The sequence below is a fragment of the Panulirus ornatus genome, chromosome 35, assembly GCF_036320965.1.
Source record: "Panulirus ornatus isolate Po-2019 chromosome 35, ASM3632096v1, whole genome shotgun sequence".
In the NCBI taxonomy this organism is placed as follows: Eukaryota; Metazoa; Arthropoda; class Malacostraca; order Decapoda; family Palinuridae; genus Panulirus; species Panulirus ornatus.
In genome coordinates this window covers 6667677-6693154 of record NC_092258.1, presented here as the reverse complement: position 1 = coordinate 6693154, position 25478 = coordinate 6667677, and the positions used below count along the sequence as shown (strand labels likewise).

General features: G+C 44.3%; 1 protein-coding gene and 1 long non-coding RNA gene across 6 annotated transcripts in view; one reads left to right on the top strand and one right to left on the bottom strand.

The window, feature by feature from the left end:
• LOC139760108 (U8-agatoxin-Ao1a-like) overlaps positions 1-10630 on the top strand; it is a 121965-nt gene extending 111335 nt beyond the window's left edge. Inside the window, exons 3-4 of one of the 3 annotated variants that reach the window (XM_071682948.1) lie at positions 560-601; positions 9577-10630. In XM_071682948.1, the coding sequence (XP_071539049.1) occupies positions 560-601; positions 9577-9715 (181 nt within the window). In that variant the 3' untranslated portion in view covers positions 9716-10630. Of the gene's footprint in view, positions 1-559; positions 602-9549 lie in introns of all 3 variants that reach the window. The other 2 variants (XM_071682949.1, XM_071682950.1) reach the window with 2 other exon arrangements.
• LOC139760109 (uncharacterized) lies at positions 447-25078 on the bottom strand. Of its 3 annotated transcripts, XR_011715252.1 has the most exons (5): positions 24997-25078; positions 23866-24032; positions 21922-22054; positions 18806-19087; positions 447-955 (listed from the first exon to the last, which is right to left on the bottom strand). It is a non-coding gene; the product is annotated as an uncharacterized lncRNA (long non-coding RNA). The 3 variants fall into 3 exon arrangements; XR_011715251.1 differs by lacking the exons at positions 21922-22054; positions 23866-24032; positions 24997-25078 and adding an exon at positions 21228-21369 and having other exon boundaries at positions 18792-19087; XR_011715250.1 differs by lacking the exons at positions 21922-22054; positions 23866-24032; positions 24997-25078 and adding an exon at positions 21228-21369.
• Positions 25079-25478: the final 400 nt, after the last annotated feature.

Below are 25478 nucleotides of genomic sequence, written 5' to 3'. Positions count from 1 at the left end.
TCCGGTACCTGAGCAGCGGACTGAACAGGAATGGAAGAGTGAAAGTCGACTGGAAAACACCAGGTAGAAGGAAGGAAGAATGAGAGAGATGGCTATAAGGAAGGTGAAGAAATACCCCAGCAACAGGCGAATTGAGAGGACACAGCGACGAGGACAGCAGGGGATGTGTTACCACGAATTCACGGGGCAGAAGTTAGAGGAAGGAACCAGATTGAGAACACTTGAAGGTTGGGAACACTGGGAGTTGTGGTGTTTGTCGAGTAGGAGCCGATGATGGGGCTGAGCGAAATCGACTCTGAAGGGACAGACAGTGGAACGTTGGACCCTTCTCACACACTCAGCGGACCACAGGCATTCTTCCACTTCGAAGAATTATTATTGATTTTACCTTCATTTTTCATCATACTTTTTTTTTCAAGGTCCATATTACAGGATACTGATATGTGTTTTGTATTGAGTTGTTTAACCTTTAATTTCATGCTTCATTGTACATGTCACACACTGTAACAAAGACGCAAACATGATTTCTGTTAATACCATTTCTTTTTCCGGTGCCCAGCGGACAGGACGATTTGGCAGGCGTTGGTCGTGAAAAGAGATGGTAAGGGGATGGCGTCGGGTCATGAGTTGCTGTGGCTTGGTGTCTTGGCTTCATGAACAGTATGCTCGCCTCTTGAACACTACGGGTGACCACGTTGTATGTAGCAGGTGGCCGCCAGGGGAGGGCGGGGCCCTAGAGGATGAGGAAAGGAAGGTTAGGTAGGGAGGGATTGAGAGGGTGTGGGCGCCTTCAACATCTCAGAAGACTAGAGTCCGGCAGTCCCTCGGCGCTCGTGGCGGCGGTTGAGAAATCAGTACCTAAAAGGACCTTCGATGATTCAGTGGACAGGACTCGGTCGATCGGTGGGTCCTTCGGCGCGTAGGTCACGGTGGTCAAGGCGGTCTCTGGAGTTCCCTGAAAATTGGAGATCCACTTAAGCGCGCGCACACACACATGTAACACTCCCCCCTCGCGTATTCCATTGATCGAACTATGCCAATGTCCGTTCTGTACCACCACCCCAAACCCTTAAAACGAGTTCTTTATTCATGCATACATTCCCAGGAGGACAACTCCTTAGGAGTGGCCCTCCTATCTCCCTCTCGAGGAGAAGAGGAGAATATAAAGATGAAATTCGTTCGTCAACCTAAAGTCTGCCCGGGATCGATACATCCTATTGCTATATATCTTTTTTTTCCCCTCCATTGTACCGGTGTTCTCACCCGTGCACACACCCTGGCGGCGGCGGAGGAGGAGCCATTATTAAGCCAAGGCGGAGAACCCTCCACCACCTGACCCTACCTCGCGAGGCTTCTCAGAAACCATTAGAGAACGCCTTCGCAACACCATTCCCCCCCCGACCCGTCCTCCTCCTCCCAACATAATACGTGTATAGACATAGATACGAAAAGAAAAATACGAATCGCTTTCAATGTAGGTACTACATTATACTCTTTAAAAGCCATCCGTAGTACCGTCTCGGTGGGGATTTAACTAAATTCACTGGTTGTATCCTCGGGGAGTAGCAGAGCTCCATTGATGGGTTAGGGCTGGCTCTTAAGCAAACAACGGACCGTCCAGTACTCACGTCCATTGGTGCAGAGAGAAATCCTATGAGGCAAACTGTGATGCGACAAGGTCCTGTGCCTCAACCGTGGGTACACATCTCGTTCCTTAGCTAGAGATGCTTCAGCTCTTTTACCACCGGCATCTCCCTCTACTCTACCTGCTCTTACCTTACAGCCTATATCACGTTAGTTATTCTTTTTTTAAAAGAGTGCCACAAAATAGACCCAATGGACGTGTTTTGGCTCCGATTTTTTTAAACATTTCCTACCTCCCTTGTCCCTGCTTACTCGAATTAGCGATGACGATGCAGTTTTCCTACACGCTCTTTTGAATAGAGGGAATTCTATCTTATTTTTTCTATCTCCGTGGATTTTGAACACTAACTCAAAGCAGCGTCACCACAAGCTAAGCTTTGATCAAGCTTATAGCGTAGCCGAACCACTGCTAATAGAGCCGACCCGTCCGGAATGGCTAAATCAAAAGCGTAAACATTAAAAACAACGAAAAAAGTGGGCAAAAAAAAAAAATTACACAACGACCGATAACGATTCGGAAACGCTCTGCTCTCAACTTAAACCCATTCCCGCGCCTTACAAGGGCTACGACGTGTCTTTAAAGCGTTTAGACACTGTGTCCACACGTTACCCTCTCGTGTCGCTGTTGCAGACGGCCACCACCAGCACCTAAACCCTCCAACGTAATATATTCGCCCCCAAACACATATGGTAGTGTGAGATGTCGTGTCAGAAGTGTTGGTAGTACTGCACTGTACCTCTGTCGTGGTTGTAGTTTTCCCTGTTGTTCTAAGTTGTTAACGTTGTGATTTTATAGAGTTGTAGCACCGGTGTTGTGTGGCCTTGATTGTGTACGTAGAGATTGCTTCCCCGTCAGCCACATTTGATGTTTGCTGATGATGCCGCTTCCCTGTGATGTATATGGCTTTTGTAAAAAAAAAAAAAAAAAAAAAAAAAAAAAAAATATTCCTATCCCCGAGGACAAAATTTTGTCCGCTGGGATGTGAGAGATAAGGTCAGGGTAGCCCTGTAGAAAGAAGAACGTCTGTAATTTATAAGGGGGACGAGGGTTAAGGTTAGGAGAGTGCCTGTATAAGAGGAGAACCTGTAGTGTATTTTTGTAGAGGGTAGACGTAAGGTTAAGACTGCCTGTAGATGGACGAGCTCTGTGGTCTGTCCTGGAGGTAATAAGGTTAAGATTGCCTGTAGATGGGGGAGAGCATTGTGGTCTGTCCTAGAGATGAACTGCTTGTAGGTGTGGGGAGGGTTGGTGGCTGTGGCTTGCCCAAGCCATGAAGTTAAATTGCCTGTGGATTGGGGGAAATACCTACAGCTTCTACAAGTGGATAGACATAAGGTCACAACTTCCTGTAGATAAGAGTTTTACCTGTAGTATACACAAGTGTCGGAGATGAATTAATGAAAACGCCCCTGTAGATGGGAGTCGAGGGGGAGTGGGGACAAAATACAGGTAACTAGTTCAGGCAGAGACGAGGCCCCGAGATATCTGTAGAAAGGGTGTGACCTGTATAGCATCCCCAGGAATTAGAGAGAGGAAGAAATACAGGTGTCCCTGTAGACGACCGAGGAGAGAGAAAGGCCTGTTGGCTTCTCTCCAACACGGAAACCAACGGGTTGTAGAAGAGCAAAAAGGCAATGTACACTTGGACGTAATCCTCCTCCAAAATGCGCTTGATTAGGCAAGGCATTTACGTCCTGAACAACTGGTAGTCTGTAGCTCTACATATGGCTCGGGGGGGAATCAACACTAGACGAGAGATAGACCTTATGTGATGGGAAGCATTCCAAAAGTAAATACTTCACCATAAGACCTTATGGAGGGGACTTTACTTCCCAATGGAGGGATTACACAACAAAGGAGGATTACTTCACAAGGGGGGATTACTTTTTTCTTAGGCATGGCGATTATCTCGTACAGAAGGGTTACGACCTCAGAGAAAGGGATTACATCACGTAAAGCCAAACTTAGAAACGTTTACGATCGGAAGTCATCATAGATCCTTCACTACGACGGCCTACGAGTTCGGCAAAGCCTCACCTACAGACCCTGAAAACTGTCGGTAACCTAGAAAACAGCCTCGCAGAAAAGTACTCCATTATATTCTACTCTGGGAATGTAATTCTCGTAAGAAACTTTACAAGAAACCTTTTTTTTTTTACTAGTATAATCAAGACTAGACTCCTCGCGATTAGCCTTTTGTACTGTAAGTCTTTCCCCAAGACCCAGTTATCATTTACCCGTTCTGCCAATCTCCTCCCTCCACGTATTATATCCCCTTCCCCATTTTTCCCCCCTCGCGACCCTCACCTTATCTCCCTCTCTTCCCCCCCAAAGCAGTAGTGAAATTCATAACCCGACCCCAACGAAACCGCCTTCTCCAAGCCTAATACCATGTTGTTCAGCAAATGGGCAAGACGGGGGCGTGATAGGGAGCAATATCAGTGACTCGAAGAGCAATACAGGTTTGAATGTTATCTAACCGCGGGGGTAAATATTAAGGACTTAAGAGAGCACTCTAAGGTGTTGAGTGTCGCTGTTGCCACAGAGAGTGGCATCCGATCCGCCTAGCAGCAACCCATTGTTTCAACCCTGAGGGTTCTCGGACCCTTTGTATAAGGGATTCACCGTCTCCTTCCGCTAGGGAGTATACGAGTTCTAAGGAGTATACATACGAGTTCTAGGGAGCACACATACGAGTTGTAGGGAGTATACATACGAGTTCTAGGGAGCACACGTACGAGTTCTAGGGAGCACATATACGAGTTCTAAGGAATACACATAAGAGTTCTAGGGAGTATACAGAGTTATCCAACAGTTCCCTTTTGGGAGTAAAGAATACCTCCCTCTTAGTTGCAAAGAATTCGATATTCACATAAAAATTTATCAACTAGATCCTTTCAATATTACCCACAAATTCATGGCATAAATTTTCGTTAAGATTTTTACCGCGGTGAAATTTATGGATACAATGAAAGAATAGGGGGGGGAAAAAAAGATATTGGACAGGGAATCCTAATCCAAAGAGAACCCATCCCGGCAACATTATTTTTAGATTCATCTCGACAAATCAATTTCATCTTCAATGCCATAAATTTTCTGTCGTTTTTAAGTGCCAATTTCAAGGAGAATTCCAACTCTAGATTTTTGAGAAAGTTTCTGCACTTTTCCCCCGTGAAGGTCTTTTACAAAATGTCCGGTTGAATCGTGACTTTTCTTATATATATATATATATATATATATATATATATATATATATATATATATATATAAACTATGGACTGTTGGTTTTGCTGTCAGTGTGGATTCGTTGTGTGTGTATGTATGTTGACTCCTAGTGCCCTTGTTTTCTTTACCCAATTGTTTTTGTGTGGGAATTAAGATTGTTCGGCGTATGTCTGTCATGTTCTTGGAAGACTTTACCTTTACATTCTTACATCTTAATGAGGACGTTTGAACGTTCTATTTTGTTTCATGTTGAAATGATCTGTATGTACGGTTGAGGTGCATAGATGTATGGGGGATGTTTCATACCGTGTAGGTGTTTTTGTGTCATTGTACATAAATTGGGGAGGAGGGGGTGATTATATTGTCTTCCGAGTGAATGAATAGCTTATGGCTGTATTCAGATGATTGTATGAATATCTGGCCGTATATTTTCTACGAATGTCTGGCTGTGTATTGTCTTCAGTGCGCGAGTAAAGAAGACTGTGAATATTTTTTTTGTCGGGGTGTGGGTGGGTGGGAGTTAAAATTCATAATGCTACAGAAAACGACGATTAGAAAAGTAATATTCTCATAGAAAGCCGATGGAGCGAGCAATCCCGAACAACTTTCACTTCCTTCACATTGTCGTCTTTCACTTCCCCTCGCATAACTTTCATTTTCTTTCGCGTACGTGTCTCTACCGCCAGCTATATTTGCTCTGAAAATCGTCGGAGACGCTTACCTCTCTATGCTCGGTGAAAGAGGGTTTCAAATCTCCTTGTTCACAGGTGAAGGAGACGTGATCTCTCTCTTCCTACATGGATAATTCGTTATCTCTGATCGCATAACAAACCCAAACTCTAAACACCACCATCACTACGCTAACTCTCCTTCCTTAACAGCTGAAACCGCAGATCCCACAGCAACCAACTCTGGCACACGCTGAATAGGATCCACACCTCCCGCGCCAGCCCAACACCCTCTATACAGCACGTCGGACCGAGTCCAGTGTCGTTCCTTGTCCCAAACCACTTGAAACGCTTCTCATAAATCAGCCACGAACCAACCACGTCCCTTAAACAGTTAAGTCATGAAAAACCCCCACACACACACACAATCCTTCTTTAAACACCTGCCCGCCCGCCACTGACACACGAAAGCAATTAAAAACTTTAAAGAGCTCTCCCGCAAAGGGATCTTGACAACAAATTAAGGTTTCACGTAAAACAATTGGGCACGACTAAAATCCAGGGTATCTTTAACTACTACATATTAAATCCCTGGAAACTTGCCAATATAGCACCAGTCCCCAAACCCTCCAAAGCATCCATCTCCCACTTCTCCGACCACCCTGTAACAAATCTTCATTACGCAACCTCTTCGAATAACTGACCCACAACAGAAGCAAGCGAAATAACCTGCCCTCACCTACACAACATGACTTTAGACCCAATGACTCCACTAACACACTACATACAAACCTCATAAACATTACCTGTATGGGTTTAGCGAACGACAGACCCCTTCCCGCACAGTATTAGTCGCAATAGACATTAGCAAAGCATTTGACACCGTCCCCCAACACAACCGACACAAAAGATACTCGAGTTCACCTTCCCACAGCACTGACCAAAGGTGGATGGCCATCTTCCCATCATCAAGCCAAAGTCACTCACAGAGGCTTCACCTCTAAAATCCTTAAACTCTGCAGTGGAGTCCGCCAAGGAGCAGTTCTTTCTCCAGCCCTTCTCAATCTCCTTATATTAAACCTTCCATCACCTCACGTAGACCACAATGTGAAGGTCTGCTTGCAAGCGGACGATCTTACACTCACATTTCACCACCGTGACACCATCCAAGCAGTAACACCCACCCTTGTAACAATGCATCACACATTGAGAAGACCACCTCAGTGAGGACAGGATACACGCACCTCCCCATTAGTCTGAAGGTTACCATTTTAACCCCACGTTGACATGTGACCTACCTGCTCCCTCCAGTCACTCTTAACGACTCCGACTAACCTGGACGCCTTACACAACACTGACACGAGATTCTCTCTCTCTCCACAAAGGCAACAAACTAAACCCCCCCTCAGGACGCTAGCTCGTACCAACCAGATTTAGACATAGAAAACGAATGACCGTAAGCACGATGGTACGACCCTTGGTGGTACGATGACCTGATGTTTGAGGGGGGGGGGTCAGGTGAAAGGTCGGGGGTCATTATACCCAAAAGGCCGTAACCGCCGTGCTCAAGAATCCTACCGGGATGCTCAAACGGGTCGTGCATTCGTGCTCAAAGGGGTTGTGCAGTCGCGCTCAGGTTGAGCACTCACGATTACCAAGGGATCAGTCTAAACCTTAATTATATATATATATATATATATATATATATATATATATATATATGCAGGGTTGAGAGATACCTGTCATGTGTCTTCCCGAGAGCTTTTGAGTTGTGGGGGTGGTGGGTGATGACAGAGACGGGAGGTTTGGTGAGCATGGTTGGGGGAGGGAGGTGTTGTTTTGTGGGCTGGGGAAGATAGAGGGGTTTAAGGTGGAGTGACATCCATTTGGATGGGTTGAAGGATATGACGGGAGTCGAGGCCGGAAAGAGAGACCCTGTGAGTGAAGTATTCAACATGGTGTGCCATCTACATGTCCAAAAGATAGTGTATATATATATATATATATATATATATATATATATATATCCCCTTGTAGAATATGTTAGTTAAGTTTTTCCTAGTAGAATATATATATATATATATATATATATTTTTTTTTTTTTTCATACTATTCGCTATTTCCCGCGATAGCGAGGTAGCGTTAAGAACAGAGGACTGGGCCTTTGAGGGAATATCCTCACCTGGCCCTCTTCTCTGTTCCTTCTTTTGGAAAATTAATTTCTTTATGTATGCATATAGTTGAAGAGATTTAGATTTTAATATACATGGATACCAGTTTACATACTGTTCATAAATGCATGAAAATATTTGCATTATACTTGTGCATGAAGGCTGGGGTGTGTATGACTGACAGTGCATGACGGTTAGGGAGTGTGTGAGTGGCTGTGCCTGACGGCTGGGGTGTGTGTGACTGACTGCATGACGGCTGGGGTGTGTGTGACTGACACTGCATGACGGTTGGTGTGTGTTTGTGTGTGTGTGACTGACTCTACATGACGGCTGGAGTGTGACTGACTGTGGATGACGGCTAGGTGTGTGTGTGTGTGTGTGTGTGTGTGTGTGTGTGTGTGTGTGTGTGTGAGACTGACTCTCCATGACGGCTAGGGTGTGTGCGAGTGACGGTGCATGACGGCTGGGATGTGTGACTGACTGCATGAAGGCTGGGATAAGCGACTGACTCTGCATGACGGCTAGTGTGTGTGTGTGTGTGCGACTGACTATACATGACGGCTGGGATGTGACTGACTGACTGTGCATGACGGCTAGGGTGTGGGTGAGTGACTGTGCATGGAGACTGGTGTGTAAACGACTGTGTATGAAGGCTGGGGTGTATGATTGAACGTGCATGATGTCTGTGGTGTATGATTGAGCGTGCATGATGACTAGGGTGTATGAATGACCGTGCATGAAGGCTAGGGTGTTTGACTGGCTATGCATGAAGGTAGACCTGTATGACTGGCAGCATGGTGTACATATATCTCCAAATCATATGTTAGTTACCCGTTTTTCCTTTGTCTTTCATATCCATATTAGATGTTTAATGATAAGTTCCTTTAGACAAAAATGTTTGCTGAAGATTTTGATATGAATTATAGAGTTTATGATAAGTTTACTCTTAAGTTTCATAGACTCATGCATTCGTTGCGTCACCAGAGTTCTCTTGACTGATCATCAGTTAAAAGATTTAACCATGAGCGTCTCAAAAAGACTCAAACAAAAAAAAAAACCTCTCAAAGACTCAAATATAAAAAAAATAATGTCCAAAAGACTTAAATATACAATGTCTCGAAGAGTCATCTAAACTAACAGTGAACGAGTCTTCTCAAAATCTTTTAATATGCAAATATGTAGTATTACCATAATGATAATGTTAAATGTCACTCCTTGCAATCCCAGCTGTACTTAAGTTTTTAAGTCGTTTTCCCCAGCGGAACCCATGAAGGATCATTTCTGTCGTTTGTCGTATTCATTTTCCTCTTCCTTCTTTTCCTCTTTTTCTAGAGGGTGATCAGTCGAGACAGCTTTGGTGATCCAACATTTCATTCACAATTGGTTTACTGATTCATGCAAGAGACTTGCACTCTTTCTCTCTCAACTAGTTTTTTGAAGTTGACTTGAGTCCTGTTGTCTAAATTTATGCTACTTCATTGTATGGTTCAACTGCATTTTGACCTTAGACTCGGAATGGTTCAGTTCAAGCACACTGCATCTCTTTTATATTTTATTTTGGGGCAAGAATTTCCCTTATTTTTCAAAAAGAAAAAAAAGATTTTTCAGTTGAATCTTGAAGAAAACCAAAATTCCCTCCCTCCCTCCCTCCCCTTCTCTTTCTCTCCCCCCAGTACACACTCACGTATACTCCCTCCCTCCCTCCAACCCCCTTGTCTTCTCCCAAAACCACAGTGAAGAACCACCGCCCACCTCCTCTCCCCTTATTTGCCATCCATCGCCAAGCGCCTCATCTCCATCATCACCAAACCCAGTTCTACCTTACTCATTGTCTGTTCAGACGTTCTTCCTATATCTACCTTTTTAGGAGGTCTTGCATCCGCCGTGGGGGACCTTGCGACCACCGCCCCAACGACTGCTGCTACAACTCCTCCTGCCGGTGCAACCTGTGGGGAACCAACTGCCGATGCCAGCGCATGGGGCTCTTCCAGAAGTGGGGCAAATAAGCGCGTCGCCGCCGCCGCCGCCGCTCCTCCTCACCTCTCCTCTCTTTCTCCTCCTCCTCCTCTACAGAGCCAGTTAACCTACTACGGTGACCGACGGGGGACCTCATCGCACCTCGGCTTCCTCCCTGTCGCCTCCCCTTAAAAGTCTTCCGTCAGCGCCCTCTTCAGCAGCTGCCATTAAGCTGAGACTATTATTATATTCCTCGTGCCGTCGAATCCTCCTCCTCCTCCTCTTTACCCTCACCGAGATCTTCCTTCCTCCCTCCCTCTCCCCGCTGGACCTCCAAAACATTTCCCCGTTAGTATGAACCTCAAAGAAGACCCTGAGCCGAAGATACCATCGCGGAGGATGAAGGCACACAGACACAGACACACAAACACACACACACACACACAATCAGGTCACCCGGAGCAACGTCTACGATGTATACCCTTAAAAAAAACACACAAACGAGAGAAATTATACAAGAATTTACCCTCCTCACGATTTCTGTGACTGGGTAGGTCGAGGTCAGCGAAGTGTCTCTTCACTATCTATATGTTGAGTGTCATGATTATATGGTCCAGGTATTATTAAACTTATCCTCGAATTATTCTCCACTATGATGTGTCATTACATGCATGTTCTTGGTGGTAGTGTGGGAGATGAGTTGTAAAAAGAGAATAATAATAATAATAAAAACCCGGTGTGGGTATTTGTCATTGGCCAATCCCCTCCTCCAGCCACTTGAATTAGCCAATCACAATACCCATACCTCAAAGCCAAGATCTGATTGAGTATACTCCAGCCACATACCCTAATCAGGCCCTGGCTTGACAAATCTACCTGTATCTTTTGAAAGTGAAAAGAGTTTTAAAAACAGAGTGATTATTAAGTCATATGGTATATATATAATAAAGTGTCTAGATGTAAAAGCTGATTTTAATTTTTCCCCCTCACGACCTATACCACCGACTCCGGAGATGGAGGGATATGTAGCCAGGGAACTGATGATATGATGAAGCCTCAAGATGTATACGGTAAAAGGCAGAAAAAGTAGTAAAAAATGACTGACGATTATCACTTCACGATATCCTCAGAAGCACAATTGATGAAATATTCAAAACATGGAGAAAGACGAGTAAACAGAATGATAAATCGAGATGCAGGGGGAAAATATGGAACTGATATCTGAAAAGACTTCAACTTATAAGCAAAAACACACAAACTCCTGTTCATGCTGCTGTCTTTGCCCTCTTTCACACCTACAAATGGATTGGTGGACCTCATGTCATACACCCACACATATATGCCACATAGCACAGACAGCACACCTCACCTACGTGTCTCCTGCAATGAATCAGAAAGGCGACACCAACCTAGGAAGGGTAGACGGTACCAGAGGTTCCCCTTGAGGGACATCAATCACCTGGAACGTAACCTCATCTCTACAGACACTGCGACCCTCAGAACCAACCTCCTCTCAGTTGAGCACCATCTATCCACTCTCCTCGCTGGCTTTACTCCTCTCTTAAACTTGACTGCTCGTAACTGCTTCTTCCCTTCACTATCAAATCTCTTAAGCATCACCAGCGCCTTCGCTTCCCGAGCGTCTTTGTACTTAATGCAGTACAATTGCCCACTGTTCACTTAGTGGATCTTGAATCTCCCAAATATGAAGCCATCAAGGTTATAGTATTTCTTAAAAAAACCTATTATTCTAATCTAATGCTTCGTTTGTTCCCCTTCCTCCCCTAAATTTCTCCAATTATACACAACTTCCTGTCATACGACGTTGCCCTAATCACATCCATGAGATGAAATCCTCTATGAATGGGATATCAATATACACCGTCTAAAATAACTTGGCTTGATCTGCTTGGGACCATCCCTGTGCGGTTGAGGTCCTATATTATACATATTCCATCTCTTTGTGTTGTCACTTTCTAAAGGAAAGACAAGAATAAGGACGCAAGAAAGGATTTTTCCTAGAAGGTTCAGGTTGGAGTGACTGGATGTGAGTGACTGTAACCACGATGTAGGGAGTATGTTTCATGCGAGGAACTCGGATGTTCTGGCTCTGAGTGAAACAAACTTGACAGGTAAGGGGTTAGGTTAGGTTCAGTCAAGGGGGTAAAGTCTGGGATCAATGGGTGGTACTTCTACTGATGGAGAATCTGTGGGGACTGACTTCGTGACTTATGTGGGTTAGGAAAAAAAATGCACTAAGAGAAGTGGGCGACTGTTAGTACTTATGCTCCAGACAGTATAGCTGGATTGAAGCCAACAATGCATTCTGAGAGGTGAATGAATGCTTTGGCAGACTTGATGTAAGGGATTGAATTGTAGTGCTGAGGGGACCTGAATGCAAGAGTGGGAGATGTGGCAGTTGTTTAGTATAGCTGGGATGAACATGACATGGCTTCCCTGATGAAAAATTAAAAAGGAGAAAAGATAAGAGTATATATGGGTCATCACCTGACAATGGTCACACCTTGAGGAGAACATCTGATGAACGAGTCGTGCCCAGCAGCGATGGACGGACGGACAACCAGCTCGAACAACACGAGGAAAACCAGCTGCTAACTGCAGGCTGTAGTGGGTCCCCACCCTACACTAGGCTTCATGTACCACAGGAATCCTTCATTCCCTAGTCCCTCACGGAGCGCGGCCTCTAGCCTCTCACGAAGCACTACTAAAAATTCAGCCTCAAACCTTAACCACACATCGAACAGGAAAGTCACGAAAAAAAGCACACAAAATTTACCCTGAAACAATTGCTAGGCCACCTACCCTTCGCTCTAAATGATAGAAACAAAGAATTGATACCTTATAGAACATTCCTGCTATGTGCCCTGAAGATACATCGAACTTTTACATAAAATACTATGGCCCATTTGCTACATCCAAGCACTTACAGATATCCTCAGACACTCCAGGCTACACAACACAATCCCTAACATCTGGAAATGTGCCATCAAATTACCAATCCTAAAACCCTCCAAGCCACTCAACTCTCCCTCCTCCTACCACCTTATGCACCTCCTGTCTTCCGACCCAACCACTCCACCTCTACGCTACACACAGGCCTCACACACATAGACGGCTTCACCCAACCACAACCCCCCCTCCCACTGTTCCTCGACACATCCTCAATCAAAAGGTACTTGACGCCACCTTCCAAAACAATGGCAAAATGTGACTGACCAACTCTATGGCCGACCACCATGTACGAATCACTCACAAAGGCTTCACCATCATAGAACTCTACACTGGAGTTCCCTATACAACTCAATTTTCAATCTCTTCCTACAACACCTCCCATTACCTTCAGCAAATCACAGGCTGAAGATCCTCTCATGTGCATACGACCTCACCACACCCTGACACCAAAGCAACATCAGCAAACTTGCAGTAATACACTACACATCTGGGACAGTGACTCACCTAGAACTAAACATCGACATCTCCAAAAAGTCAGGAGGAATCCCTCCAACACCGGACACATAAGAATCCATTCTGTACCCCACAGTCACCTTGAATAGACAATCTCTCCCATGCAACGAAACACCAACTATTCTGAGCACTACGTACGACACCAATATATTTACTCCCAACACCAGGAATATCAACAACGAAGCAACACACGAACGAAATGCCATCAGAACGCTAACTGGCACAAGACTTCGAGAAGATAAAAAAAATATTTCCTTCGCATTCTCTGCAAACACTTCATCCGCTCCAACCTAAACCACGCCTCACCTGCCTGGTCTTCCACCCCTATAAAGAAAATATAACGAAGCTGCAGACCACAATATAAAAGCACTAAGGACAACCATTATGTCCTTTGCAACAACAGTCTCAAAAGATCCTCCCAATGCAATGCCACTTCAATACGCTACGAACTAAAGCCTTAGCCACACCACTAAACCCTCCCCATACAAACCGCTATCTCTTATCTCCTACCTCCATATAGGAGTAGAAAACTTACTCCTGCCTCACACTTCAACCACGTATACTCTGATTTCCCACCTATCCTAACAAATACACAACTGACAAAATATATACATACCGTAATGACCCGAGAAGCACCAAATACAAAAAACAATCACCCTCCCACATCAAGTCTTAAACGCAACCCCATTTGGAAACAAACCCCTCTTTGACATATACGAGTTCCACTTTCTCATCTACGCTCTGAAACACCCTCTGATCACCCTCCCGTCCCGACGACACTATAAAACACTGTTTCGCCACAGCTCATGATCCTTCACGCCCACGATGCATCTACCACAATCAAGACACCGAGAGCTCGATCCTTAGTTATGATTATAACTGTCTACTTGATTATGCAAGGCCAAGCCCATCTTACATACAAGGATCATACCATAGTGGGATAGTATGCTCGGTGGAATGAACCATTTTCTATGTATGACCATTCACGGGGTTCGCCCGGGGTCGAGCGCATAGGTTCGAATCCTGGTTGCGTCAGTGGGCTCCACAGTCAACCCAGTTGTTCATCCACCCCAGGGGATTGGTCGATAAAATGGGTACTTGCCTCATGCTACGATATGTATAGCATTGGTTAGGGCCTTAGCTGCCCGTGCCGTCTCAGCTAACATAAAAAAAAAACTGCATTTCTAATTAATAATTAGATGAAAAAAAAGAATATGTGAAAGAAATGCATCCTCCTCACACAAAAACATGATATATAATGAATGAAAGACGCAGATTATCGTCAGGAAAAAAAAATATTTACATAAAAATGAAACAATACTTGTTTTTGTGTACATCACAGTGTTTTTGTTTTCCTTCGACAGCATTTAGCGAGTTAACAAAGGCAAGAGCGGCAAGAGAACGTGATGATCATAAACACGTTTTCTTTCATGTGTTTATTGTAAACATTGTGTTGACAGGAGTGACCATTAGCCGTTGATAGCAATTAGAGACAATATATATATATATATATATATATATATATATATATATATATATATATATATATATATATACACACTTGTAGTCCACGAAGGAATATCAAAGCAGGAAAATCTGCTTAAGCGCTTTCGTGTATTTCAACACGCCTTCAGAAGCAAATAGCAAAAACAGTAAATAATAATCACGAAAAAAATACTTTGCAGTAAATCAGCGAAATCTTAATACAACAAATCTAAAATGGAAGGGTGAATCAGGAATATATATATATATATATATATATATATATATATATATATATATATATATATATATATATATATATATCATACTTTGTTGCTGTCTCCCGCGTTAGCGAGGTATATAAAAGAACATCACTCCATGTGAGACTGCTGTCTTGGTTGAGCCAGACCGTCTGCTGTAGACGGAATCGAGTTATGTAGATCACATTAGCCCACTGTTAAAACTCCCGTAGGTGCACACTGAATTCAAGATGAACTGTGTTCCATCTTGCGACGCAGTTAAATCACCCTATGTCTTCAATAGGGAGGAGGAAAAAAATCAGGAAGAATCGTCCCTAACTCATCTATTCCAATTTTGGGTTGAGAGAAAGACATATAAGGCTCCCGAATTACATCCATGGTTCTTATATGCAAATGAATTGATCTCATTAGCGAAGCCTTAACGAAGTGTCTAGCTGCCCCAAGAATTAATCTTAATCGCCTAAGATATTATGTTAATCAAGGATTCGCTGAACATCAAAGGTTGGGGCATTTGAGAGAGAGAGAGAGAGAGAGAGAGAGAGAGAGAGAGAGAGAGAGAGAGAGAGAGAGAGAGAGAGAGGTCGCCCTACTTACGCATCTCTCCACCTCAAGCGTATACCTTCAGCTACGCCAGAGGAGGGATGGTGGGGTGGGAGGAGACGAAGCGAGTAATAAAATCAAGCAAACTCGAGCCAACAAGGGAGCTTAATGAAGTTTGAAATAAAACTGTGAAACTCTCAGAATACAGCCATTAACGTAGACTTTACGTTCGACCCCATCGGTATGACAGCGTGGCCTGTGACTTGAACCTAGTAGTCGTAGTCATACTCAAGGGTCGTACCGTCGTGATAAAGGGTCGTACTGTCGTGATCGTGTCATACCGTCGTGATCAAGGGTCGTACCGTCGTGATCAAGGGTCGTACTGTCGTGATCAATGGTCGTACCGTCGCAATCAAGGGTCGTACCGTCGTGATCAAGGGTCGTACCGTCGTGATCGTGTCGCACCGTCGTGATCGTGTCGCACCGTCGCGATCAAGGGTCGTACCGTCGTGATCAAGCGTCTTGTCGTCGTGATCAAGGGTCGTACCGTCGTGATCATGCGTCGTACCGTCGTGATCATGCGTCGTACCGTTGTACTTAAAAGGGGTTAACCAAATTGAGACTCCCTAAAGGTGTAAAGTAATTTCTAAATTTCTCCCAAGGAAAAAAATATATTGCCTTATCTCTCTAATCTTGTTTCTGTTTTAAACCTCAACTTTTTCTCCATTACTACGATCCTGTGCTTGTCGCAAATCAGCATGACCGAAATACTTCCATCCCATATCTATTGAAAAAAAAAAAAAAATGCCAATGACTTTCTTCCCATTTACACTGAAGGTCCCTAGAAATCTATGCATCTATTTCTTCCCATTTTCTTTAAAGTCTCTAAAAAAAAATCTACGCACCTACCACTTCTCTTTGTACCTCAACCCCAAGAGCTACGGCGCGGACGAAGACACACCTACTTCTATACATGTCAAACTTATATACGTACAGGCGTGTGAGTGTCTATGTCCTTTGCATATATGTTTAGTCTAGCCATATGGTCACCAGCTACGGGCCGAATATCACTGCTATGGATGTGGGTGCTGGGTTCACATACACACACTCACCTCCAAGCCACAATGAATAAGCCCTTCTGACTATCTCTGTTAAGACTGAGTAAACTGGATGACACATTATTTTTCCCCATCGCTTTAAGCCAGTTCTGATTGGCTGTTGGAGGCTACGTCACTCAAGTCATCAATGTTTAATCCAGATACTTAATCAAACCTTCTAAAACCTAGTCATCCAGTCTCCAATGGGTCCCTAAGCCGCCTTTATAGCATCGGCTTCATCAAACCTGCCATAAATTAGCAACAACAAGACCTTAAAAACTTAAGCCAACAATACCTCAAATCCATTCTATCGATCTATAAAGCAACAGAGCCATTAAAACATCTATGTTCAAATGCCATTACACCTGCCACTAAGCTTCCATCCAGTGCCACTTTAGGAAGCCAACTGGAAGAAAGACACACAGAACCATGGGCATGACAGCGCTACACCGGGTCGTCAAGAACTCAAAAGCCACTCGACAAGCTGTGCAGTTCGAGCAAGCCAGACAGGTAACACTATCCCCAGAGATACCCCCAGGCATTTAACTCCCCCCCCCCAGAGGACGTTCCACGGAAGGTAACACCACCCCAGAGGCACCGCCAGGTAGGTAACATCACTTCAGAGGCGGATGAAGGCAGAAAACGCCCCCAAGATGATTCTCCAGGTAGGTAACCACCCAAGTGACACCCCCAAGCTGGGGAACACTACCCCCAGATAGTTAGTATCACCCCAGAGACACACCCCCACACACAGGCACACCTAGAAAGGTAAAACCTCAAAAGGAACCACCAGGGAGGTTATATCACTCCAGAGGCACCCAAAGGAAGAGGACACCCCAGAGGCTTCTCTAAGTCGGTAATACCAACCCCTACACAGGTAATAACACCACCCCAGAGGCATCCGAAGGCAGGTAAGACCTCTAACCCACCCCCACTAGGCAGGTAATAACCCCAGAGATTTTAGGTAGGGAACGCCATCAGACGCTTCCCCAATGAAGGCAACATCCCCGTAACCCCCAACCTAGAGGGACCCCTAGGAAGGTAACTCACCCAGAGGGACCCCCTGGTAGATAACATCCCCTCCTTAAACGCTTCCCCAAGATAGGTAGTCCCACCCCGATAGCCTTTCCCTGTTGCCACGCGACGGGGAGGATCGCAACAATTTAAAATAGATATCCCATAAAAATACCAAAACAAATTATCGTCCAGTATCCAGTTTCATTTATATGTATGTTATACCGGCGTAGAATACTCGGGAAATGCATGAAATAAACACAAGAGGAAAATTGTTTAAATACTGGCCCAAATTACGAACAAGGCGACTATCATAACACACGACACAAACTATGAACATTACATACACAAACACACAAAGGGAATATGAAATAGAAAACGAGTGATGTCCGGCAGCGGCGGAGCCCATAACGTTAAACTTTAAATATCTATAAATCTACTAAGAGAAGCAGCTGTGAGCTGCCGAGTACCACTATATTCCCAAACCGACACGACCGAGACGAACCAGCGTCGGTTCGGAAGCAATGACATACTGCTTCACGTTTCATAATGACACGGGCCATTACTTCCAGTATTACAAGACAGGTACAAAATACAGTGAACAGTTAGTAATATAATAAACATGACAACGTAGCAACATTATGGCAATTTCTCTCGCATGTTCGAACCTTCGAATTCTTACGACAACGTAGCAACGCTACGGGAATTTCTCTCGCAAGTTTGAAACTTCGGATCCTCGAGCCACCAGGCTTCATAAGCACCTTCTGCTATTACGTCACGAACTTTGCGAAATCTAGCGGTAGCAGACACTCGTAACATGCACCTCATACGCTTGAAAACTTAGGACTTTACTGACAAAGCTTTTACATAACTTCAGTAAGAGCGTCTCTACTTCCCTTTTGGTCATGTCTCTATCACACGGCTGTGGAGAGAAAATGACCAACTTCACCTTATCTGTACACATTAAAACAGGATAAGGCAATCCCCCTCCCCACACACACACATCTCAAGCGATAAAGCGAGACCCAATCCTTCGTTTTCCAATGGCCTCGTACCCTCGCTGGCGCTTGGTAAGTCTCATAGAAATATAACAACTTGGTTGTAACACATTATCATCTCCCCTTTGCCATAACACGACACCAACCCACCACCCCAGCGTCACATCCACCATCTTGAACGCTACACTGCTCATCAATGCCCGGGACTTATACTACCGGAACCCACCTCAAGTATCCATGGGAACTTACTTCTAACCACTTACAAGATCCGTTTTTGAAGGGTGGCAAAGTTTGGAGGAGGCAGGCAGCAGAAGCGATGGTAAGAGACGGCGCCATTCCCCAGACGTCTCCTACCCACTTCGTCGCGATCACTTGGGAGCAGAAGATGCAGTTCAGGTGTTCAAGCTGGCCATCTCCTGGAACTCTTCATCCCCCTAGCCTACCACACGGCCGAGGAGGGGGGGAGAATGCGGTAGATCAGACCTCCTCACGTACCGCCGACGACTAAAGTTATCCAGTCCAGACGTCACCACATCCATTGCACCCTGGAACGTAGCAGGGGCATTAGGGCACCTTAGAACTAAGGATAATAAACAGTACCTAACTACTGCTGGGTACCAAAATCATTCATAACCTACTGAAAAAGATTAGCAAGTGGTGAAGTTCCTACCCTGATCCAGACTGTATGAGATACGACATGTAGGCTACGACACTGTATGAGATACGACATGTGAGCTACGACATATGAGATACGATACTGTATGAGATACGACAATGTGAGCTACGACACTGAGATACGACATGTGAGCTACGACACTGTATGAGATATGACATGTGAGCTACGACATATAAGATACGATACTGTATGAGATACGACAATGTGAGCTACGACACTGAGATACGACATGTGAGCTACGACACTGTATGAGATCCGACACTGTGAGCTACGACACTGTATGAGATCCGACACTACGAAACGCAGCAGTATAGCCTCTGGATACCTTGTATGGTTATAGTTGTGATACTTTACTTGAAATTCTCAGCCATTCCTTGGGAGAGGACCAACACTTATCATCACCCTGCTTGAATGGCTCCTCCACTGCTTGACTTAGGTTGTGAGGGATATAAGGTCTGATCACCTGATGTCTTACCAGACATACATAACCTGTCCTACGATATCTGGCAACACCCTTCTCTTCAGACCCCGTTCATCAGAAATTAGGACAAAATCATCAGACAAGTCTTTCGGATCCCTAAATGCCCTCCCGAATGTTCGTATGCTAACCACAAGACTTCTCTGGGACACCTTCCAAAGTGGATTTACAACGTGCCCAACTTCGTCAGTAGAAACAGATCAAAGGCCTAAATATTCTCATAATCAACCCTGCGTCCACACAGTATAACACACAGGCTACCCTTCAGCGTCCAAAAGTATCAATGGCTTTACTGCTTAGCTCTACTAACTCAGGGTCACTCGTCTCGTCATCCTCTACCAGCCTATCCTTAGTGACAGGAAAGGGCTTTAGGGCTATGCTATCACTAGATAGTTTTTGTCCCTGTCTGTATCGACTGCCTCACCCTTACACACATATACACACCTCCATCACTTGTCACAATCATCTAAATCACCTTCCACATACGTAGCATCATGTCCAAAGACGTCCTCATCATCTATGCTCAGAGTGAGGCTCGCTCGAATCAGGATTAATATCATGTCGAGTGCCTAGATGATCATCATTCCTGAGTGACATATTCCTAGTAACAGCACACGACAGGGACATACTCATATTAACAGCACATGACGGCAACATACCCCTAGTAACAGCAAACGACGGCAACATACTGCCAGGTAACAGCGCACGACGGCAACATACCTCTAGTAACAGCACACGACGGCAACATACCCCTAGTAACAGCACACGACGGCAACATACTCCCAGGTAACAGCACATGACAGGAGCAAGTACGGATACTCCTCCTCAAGTATACTAGTATCATACTCAGCACCAGGAGTCAACAGGACCTGGTACAACCCTGGTTTCCTACAGCATCACAGCCTAACACAGAGAGGCACCGCCTGACACACGGGTCCTGTGAATCTACACCGTTACCCATCGAGACACCATCTCGATTCTCGAATAAATCTCACACAAAGGAACAGCGATCGAAGCCACAAACACCCACAAGTAACACACATTCTCGAGTAATAGAATCTTCCAAATAACCGAAAAGTCAGCCATGATTCGGAGGTCACAAATGATCAAATATTCACAAAGGAAACTTAGCAAAATACCGGATTCCTCTGGTTTGTCACGACAGGTGGTAAAACCTAACCAAGACACCGACTCCAAAATTGCTCGTTACAACTTGAGAGGGGTGTGTTCACTGCACCAATTTAAATAAGAATCTCGTAAGTCTATGTAAGAGGTATCATTAACTACATCATCCAGGTTTATTACACGGGTTATCTTACAGGATTAAATTAACTGGGTAAATACATACAACACGGAGCAAAAATCTGAAAACATATCGCCTCATAGTACCCACTCGCCAGTTAACCCTAAAACATGAGACAAACTTATACAACACACAAAGGTAAACATATGATATTTGGAAGAGCTGGGGGTGTCTAAGACGGTCAACACTAAATGTAGATAAACACGTATATCAGAACAACAAACTTACAAAGCAAGGACACTTGACGCCATTTGCTAGCCGGCTCCTCACCCCCCTCGTTCGCCCGCTACTCACTGCGTCGGAGACAGACCACGAACACGAACCTTCCCAACCGAAACGACCAAGTCGAAACAGCGTCGGTTCGGAGCCATACACATATTAATTCAAACTCTTCATCCTGAATCGGTTTTATACCTCCAGCATTATAGGACAAATACAATACCCACAATCCAATGCACGAGTGGCAACACGATGAACAGCATGACACGAAACATGGTGAAATTAAGAGCGTTCATCACACAAGTTCGAAGCTTCGAATCCTCTCACCAGGCCTGGCAGACGCCCTGGTATTACGTCACAAGCCTTGGGAAACATGGCGGTAACAAAGGCACTCGTAAAATTTCCCTAGACGCACGAAACACCCTCAAGGCCCCGTAGGCAGGTGACATCAACCCTAATAACTCCCCCAGACAGGTAAAGAGGACCCCCTGCGCAAGTAACACCAACCCAGACAGGTTAACTATGATGGTACGCTACGTGTGCACCACTGGAGTTAATATCCGAGCCAATTCTACTCCTGTACAGAGCCACTGGAGTTGATATCAATGCCAATTCTACACCTGTACATTGCCACTGGAGTTAATGAGAGCCAATACTAACTTTGTACATTGCCACTGGAGTTAATGTGAGAGTCAATACTAACCTTGTATAGTGCCACTGGAGTCAATGTCAGTGTCAATACTGCTCCCGTCGAGTGCCACTGGAGTTGATGTGTGTCCCAGCGGTACAGCTGTGCAGAGCTACCCAGGGCCATATGCAAATATCATCGGCGCCAACTGTAAAATACAGTGATAAAAGACCTTTGTTAATTACACGTCATTAGGGACCTTCATGCTGCATTAAATTTGATATATGATATGAATACGTGTGTGTGTGTGTGTGTGTGTGTGTGTGTGTGTTTGCGTGTGTGTACGAGTTCATGCATATGGAAAGTCAGTTGACAAAAACACCTGGGAGTGATTGGTTTGTTTACTGCTCTAGATTCAGAAACAAATGACCCGGAAATAAAAAAAGATTCTCAAGTTACGGCTTTTGTTATTTGGTATATATATATATATATATATATATAAAAAGAGAGGAATGGTTCCGACATGTCTTTTGGAGCCTAGGTCTTCTGTGAACCTGTAGCTCTGGAGTCACAGGACGCCCACCCACACCATGGTGCCTTGGAATCAAATCCCACGATTCCTGGAATGACCCCTAGCACCACACCATGACCCCTGGCACCACATCATGACCCCTGGCACCACATCATGACCCCTGGCACCACACCATGACCCCTGGCAACACATCATGACCCCTGGCACTACATCACGACCCCTGGCACCACATTACGACCCCTGGCACCACACCATGACCCCTGGCACCACCCCAACCAACTCTTGGAACCAAATGACACGCCTAGAAACAAACACCACGAACCCCACCAGGAGGCTGGAACCCCATAGAGAGGAAGAAGAGGAGGAGATGGGACATCCTTCACCTCCTTCAGCGGCGTCACGCCCATCGCCCCTGCCCTCGGCAGGTCATTACTGGAGCCCAATTATTCTCCTGACGGCGCGGCCGGCCAGTCCGTCGCCTGGATGGGCCAGCCGAGGCAAGTGGACGATGGCCTTATTAGTCCACTCTGCATTGACGCACGACTGGTGTCACCAGACGCGGCTGCCGGAGTGTGTTACCTACTGCTGGCTCTGGTGGTGGTGGTGGTGGGGTTACCTTGCACAGCGAGCCTCTTGGGGGAGAGGGTGTTGCCTAGCCTTGGGTGGGGGATTGGGGTGGTGTTACCTAGGTGTGTTTACCTTGCCTGGAGATGCCTCTAGGCGTGTTACCCGCTCGAGGATCAAGAGATGAGGCAACGTGAGTGCAAAACTTTTCCCCGTGACACACACACACACACACACACATACATAACGAACATATGGTACCTATAGCAACGAGAGCGAGAGAAGTGAATACCCTCCTGATATACCCATATAAAAGCAAAATGGCAACAACAACAAAAAAGGACCTAAATTAATAATCTTATGACCGAACGCCGGCCGAAGTTTCCCGGGCAAGTCTCAATGGCACAGAGAAGACGGAGGGGAAGGTTGGATGCTTGGGGTTGGGGAGGAAGGAAGAAGAAGTTCCCTGCTTGACAATGTCTTTATACCGCGAGAGGTGGACGTCTTCGCGAGATCCGCTTAGGGAGGAGAGGGCATGCCTTGCCTCTCGCGACTAATTGAATGTCAAAAGTTAACGTCGAATGCGTTTATGGAAGGGAAGTTATAAGTACGGTAGGGCTCATTATGAGCGACCATTTGAGCGTTCATCAAAGGCAATTCAGTACCGGGGTGAAGAGAAAAATAGTGAGAATATGTCTCATGAGTTTGTAACTCACTGTGATACTGTACATACCTAAGTTTTTTATTAGAAATTTCAAAATTTTAGTTCAAGGATCAAGCACAAATAAAAAATCTGTCAATGATATATATATATATATATATATATATATATATATATATATATATATATAAAACATGAAAAATATTATGATAAAATCTAATATATTGGGCATTTATTATAATATATTTACACATATACTGACCTTTATCTTCTCATGTATGTAGTCTTGGAATTATCCTTAACACCTGAAGGAGGAGTTCAAAGATTTTTCTGTTGATGGTTGAAGTAGCTTGTTAATGACGGCCTTATTAATGACCCCTGGCAGTTGACAGAGCCTCATGCTAAACAACCTTCCTCATTCTAGCGTAGCTGAAAACAAGAAAAATTTTTTTTACAGACGTGAAAACAACGTAACATTACAGGGATGTTACAGCAAAATAATTACAGTGTAATATATGGTAATTTATGCCAGGTAATGTTCTCGTATTTTCTGGGATTTATATCCATGGACTGACGCACACAGCTGACGCACACAGCTGTCAGCTGCCAGGGCCGACACACACACACACACACCATCACCAGCTACCTTTAATGAGTTCTAAAGCGTCATATAAAAAAATAATAATAGTCCGGGTTCAATTTCATAACGGTGAGCGAAAGACGATCCCTCCTCACACTCTCAACTGAACCCAGACTGCAACAGTTCGGTAATTTACGTTCCTCTACTGCACACTGTAAATTGATGCAACTGAATTTCTGCAATCGGGAAATGGCAAGCTGTAAAGACACCTCTCTCTCTCTCTCTCTCTCTCTCTCTCTCTCTCTCTCTCTCTCTACGAGGCATCACACCTTCACTTTCCCTTTCATAATCCTCACTATATTTCAAATAAGGCCCGGCCTTGATGTGGACTTTTGTCCGTCACTGAAACCTTCGGCATTAATTAAAATGTAGGAAGACTAAGGGCCAAAGAACAGTCGTTAAAGAAATTAATCATTCAATTAATTCAACCATAGGTTTCGTACGCCTCTTTGCCCGTTTACATAAATCTGATCATAAAACTCTATATGTAATAAGGAATGTGAAATGATGCAGGTAAGCTCATCAGTAATTAACAGAAACTTACCTAAATTAACTAAAATGACAGAATAACAAACGAGTTTGTAATACGCCATTTTTTCGATAATGTTGACAAACCATCAAACAACAACTCGCCTCAGAGTTTAAAGGCGTCCTCCTATTTTGCTTTAAATCATTCATAAGAAATGATTAGAAGTTTTCTAAAACTAGCCTAGATTATCTAAGATTACAAGACAATTAGTAAAATGAACTTACAAAATATCCAACGGTAAGATAGAAGTATATGTGCCTTGGAATTCGAAAAGCGTCCACCCACTTCCACGTCTGTTTCAGCACTGACTCGTTTTCTGGATTTTAAACCGGGTTTCGTAAACATATATCATAAAACTTTACAGAACTGGTAAATAAGTCACAATTATTTTTAATATTTAATATAAAAATTTGATAAAACAACAAATTATATTGTATCTGTAGATAATAGATTTAATTGAAATGGAATTAATATGTACTCAGAATAACAGAAAACGTAATGTTATTATGGGGTAACTAATGTAACTTAGACGTATTTTATTGTTTACGACTGTGCTATTTCTATTTAGCCCAGGTTTTCTATGGTTTGACATGCAGTGAATGAAGTACCTTGATGTCAAAGTCACTATTACCATGATTTATCATATCAAATTAATTAAGATGTAATTAACAATTGGAATAGTGGTAATATTCGCTTATAAAAGAGT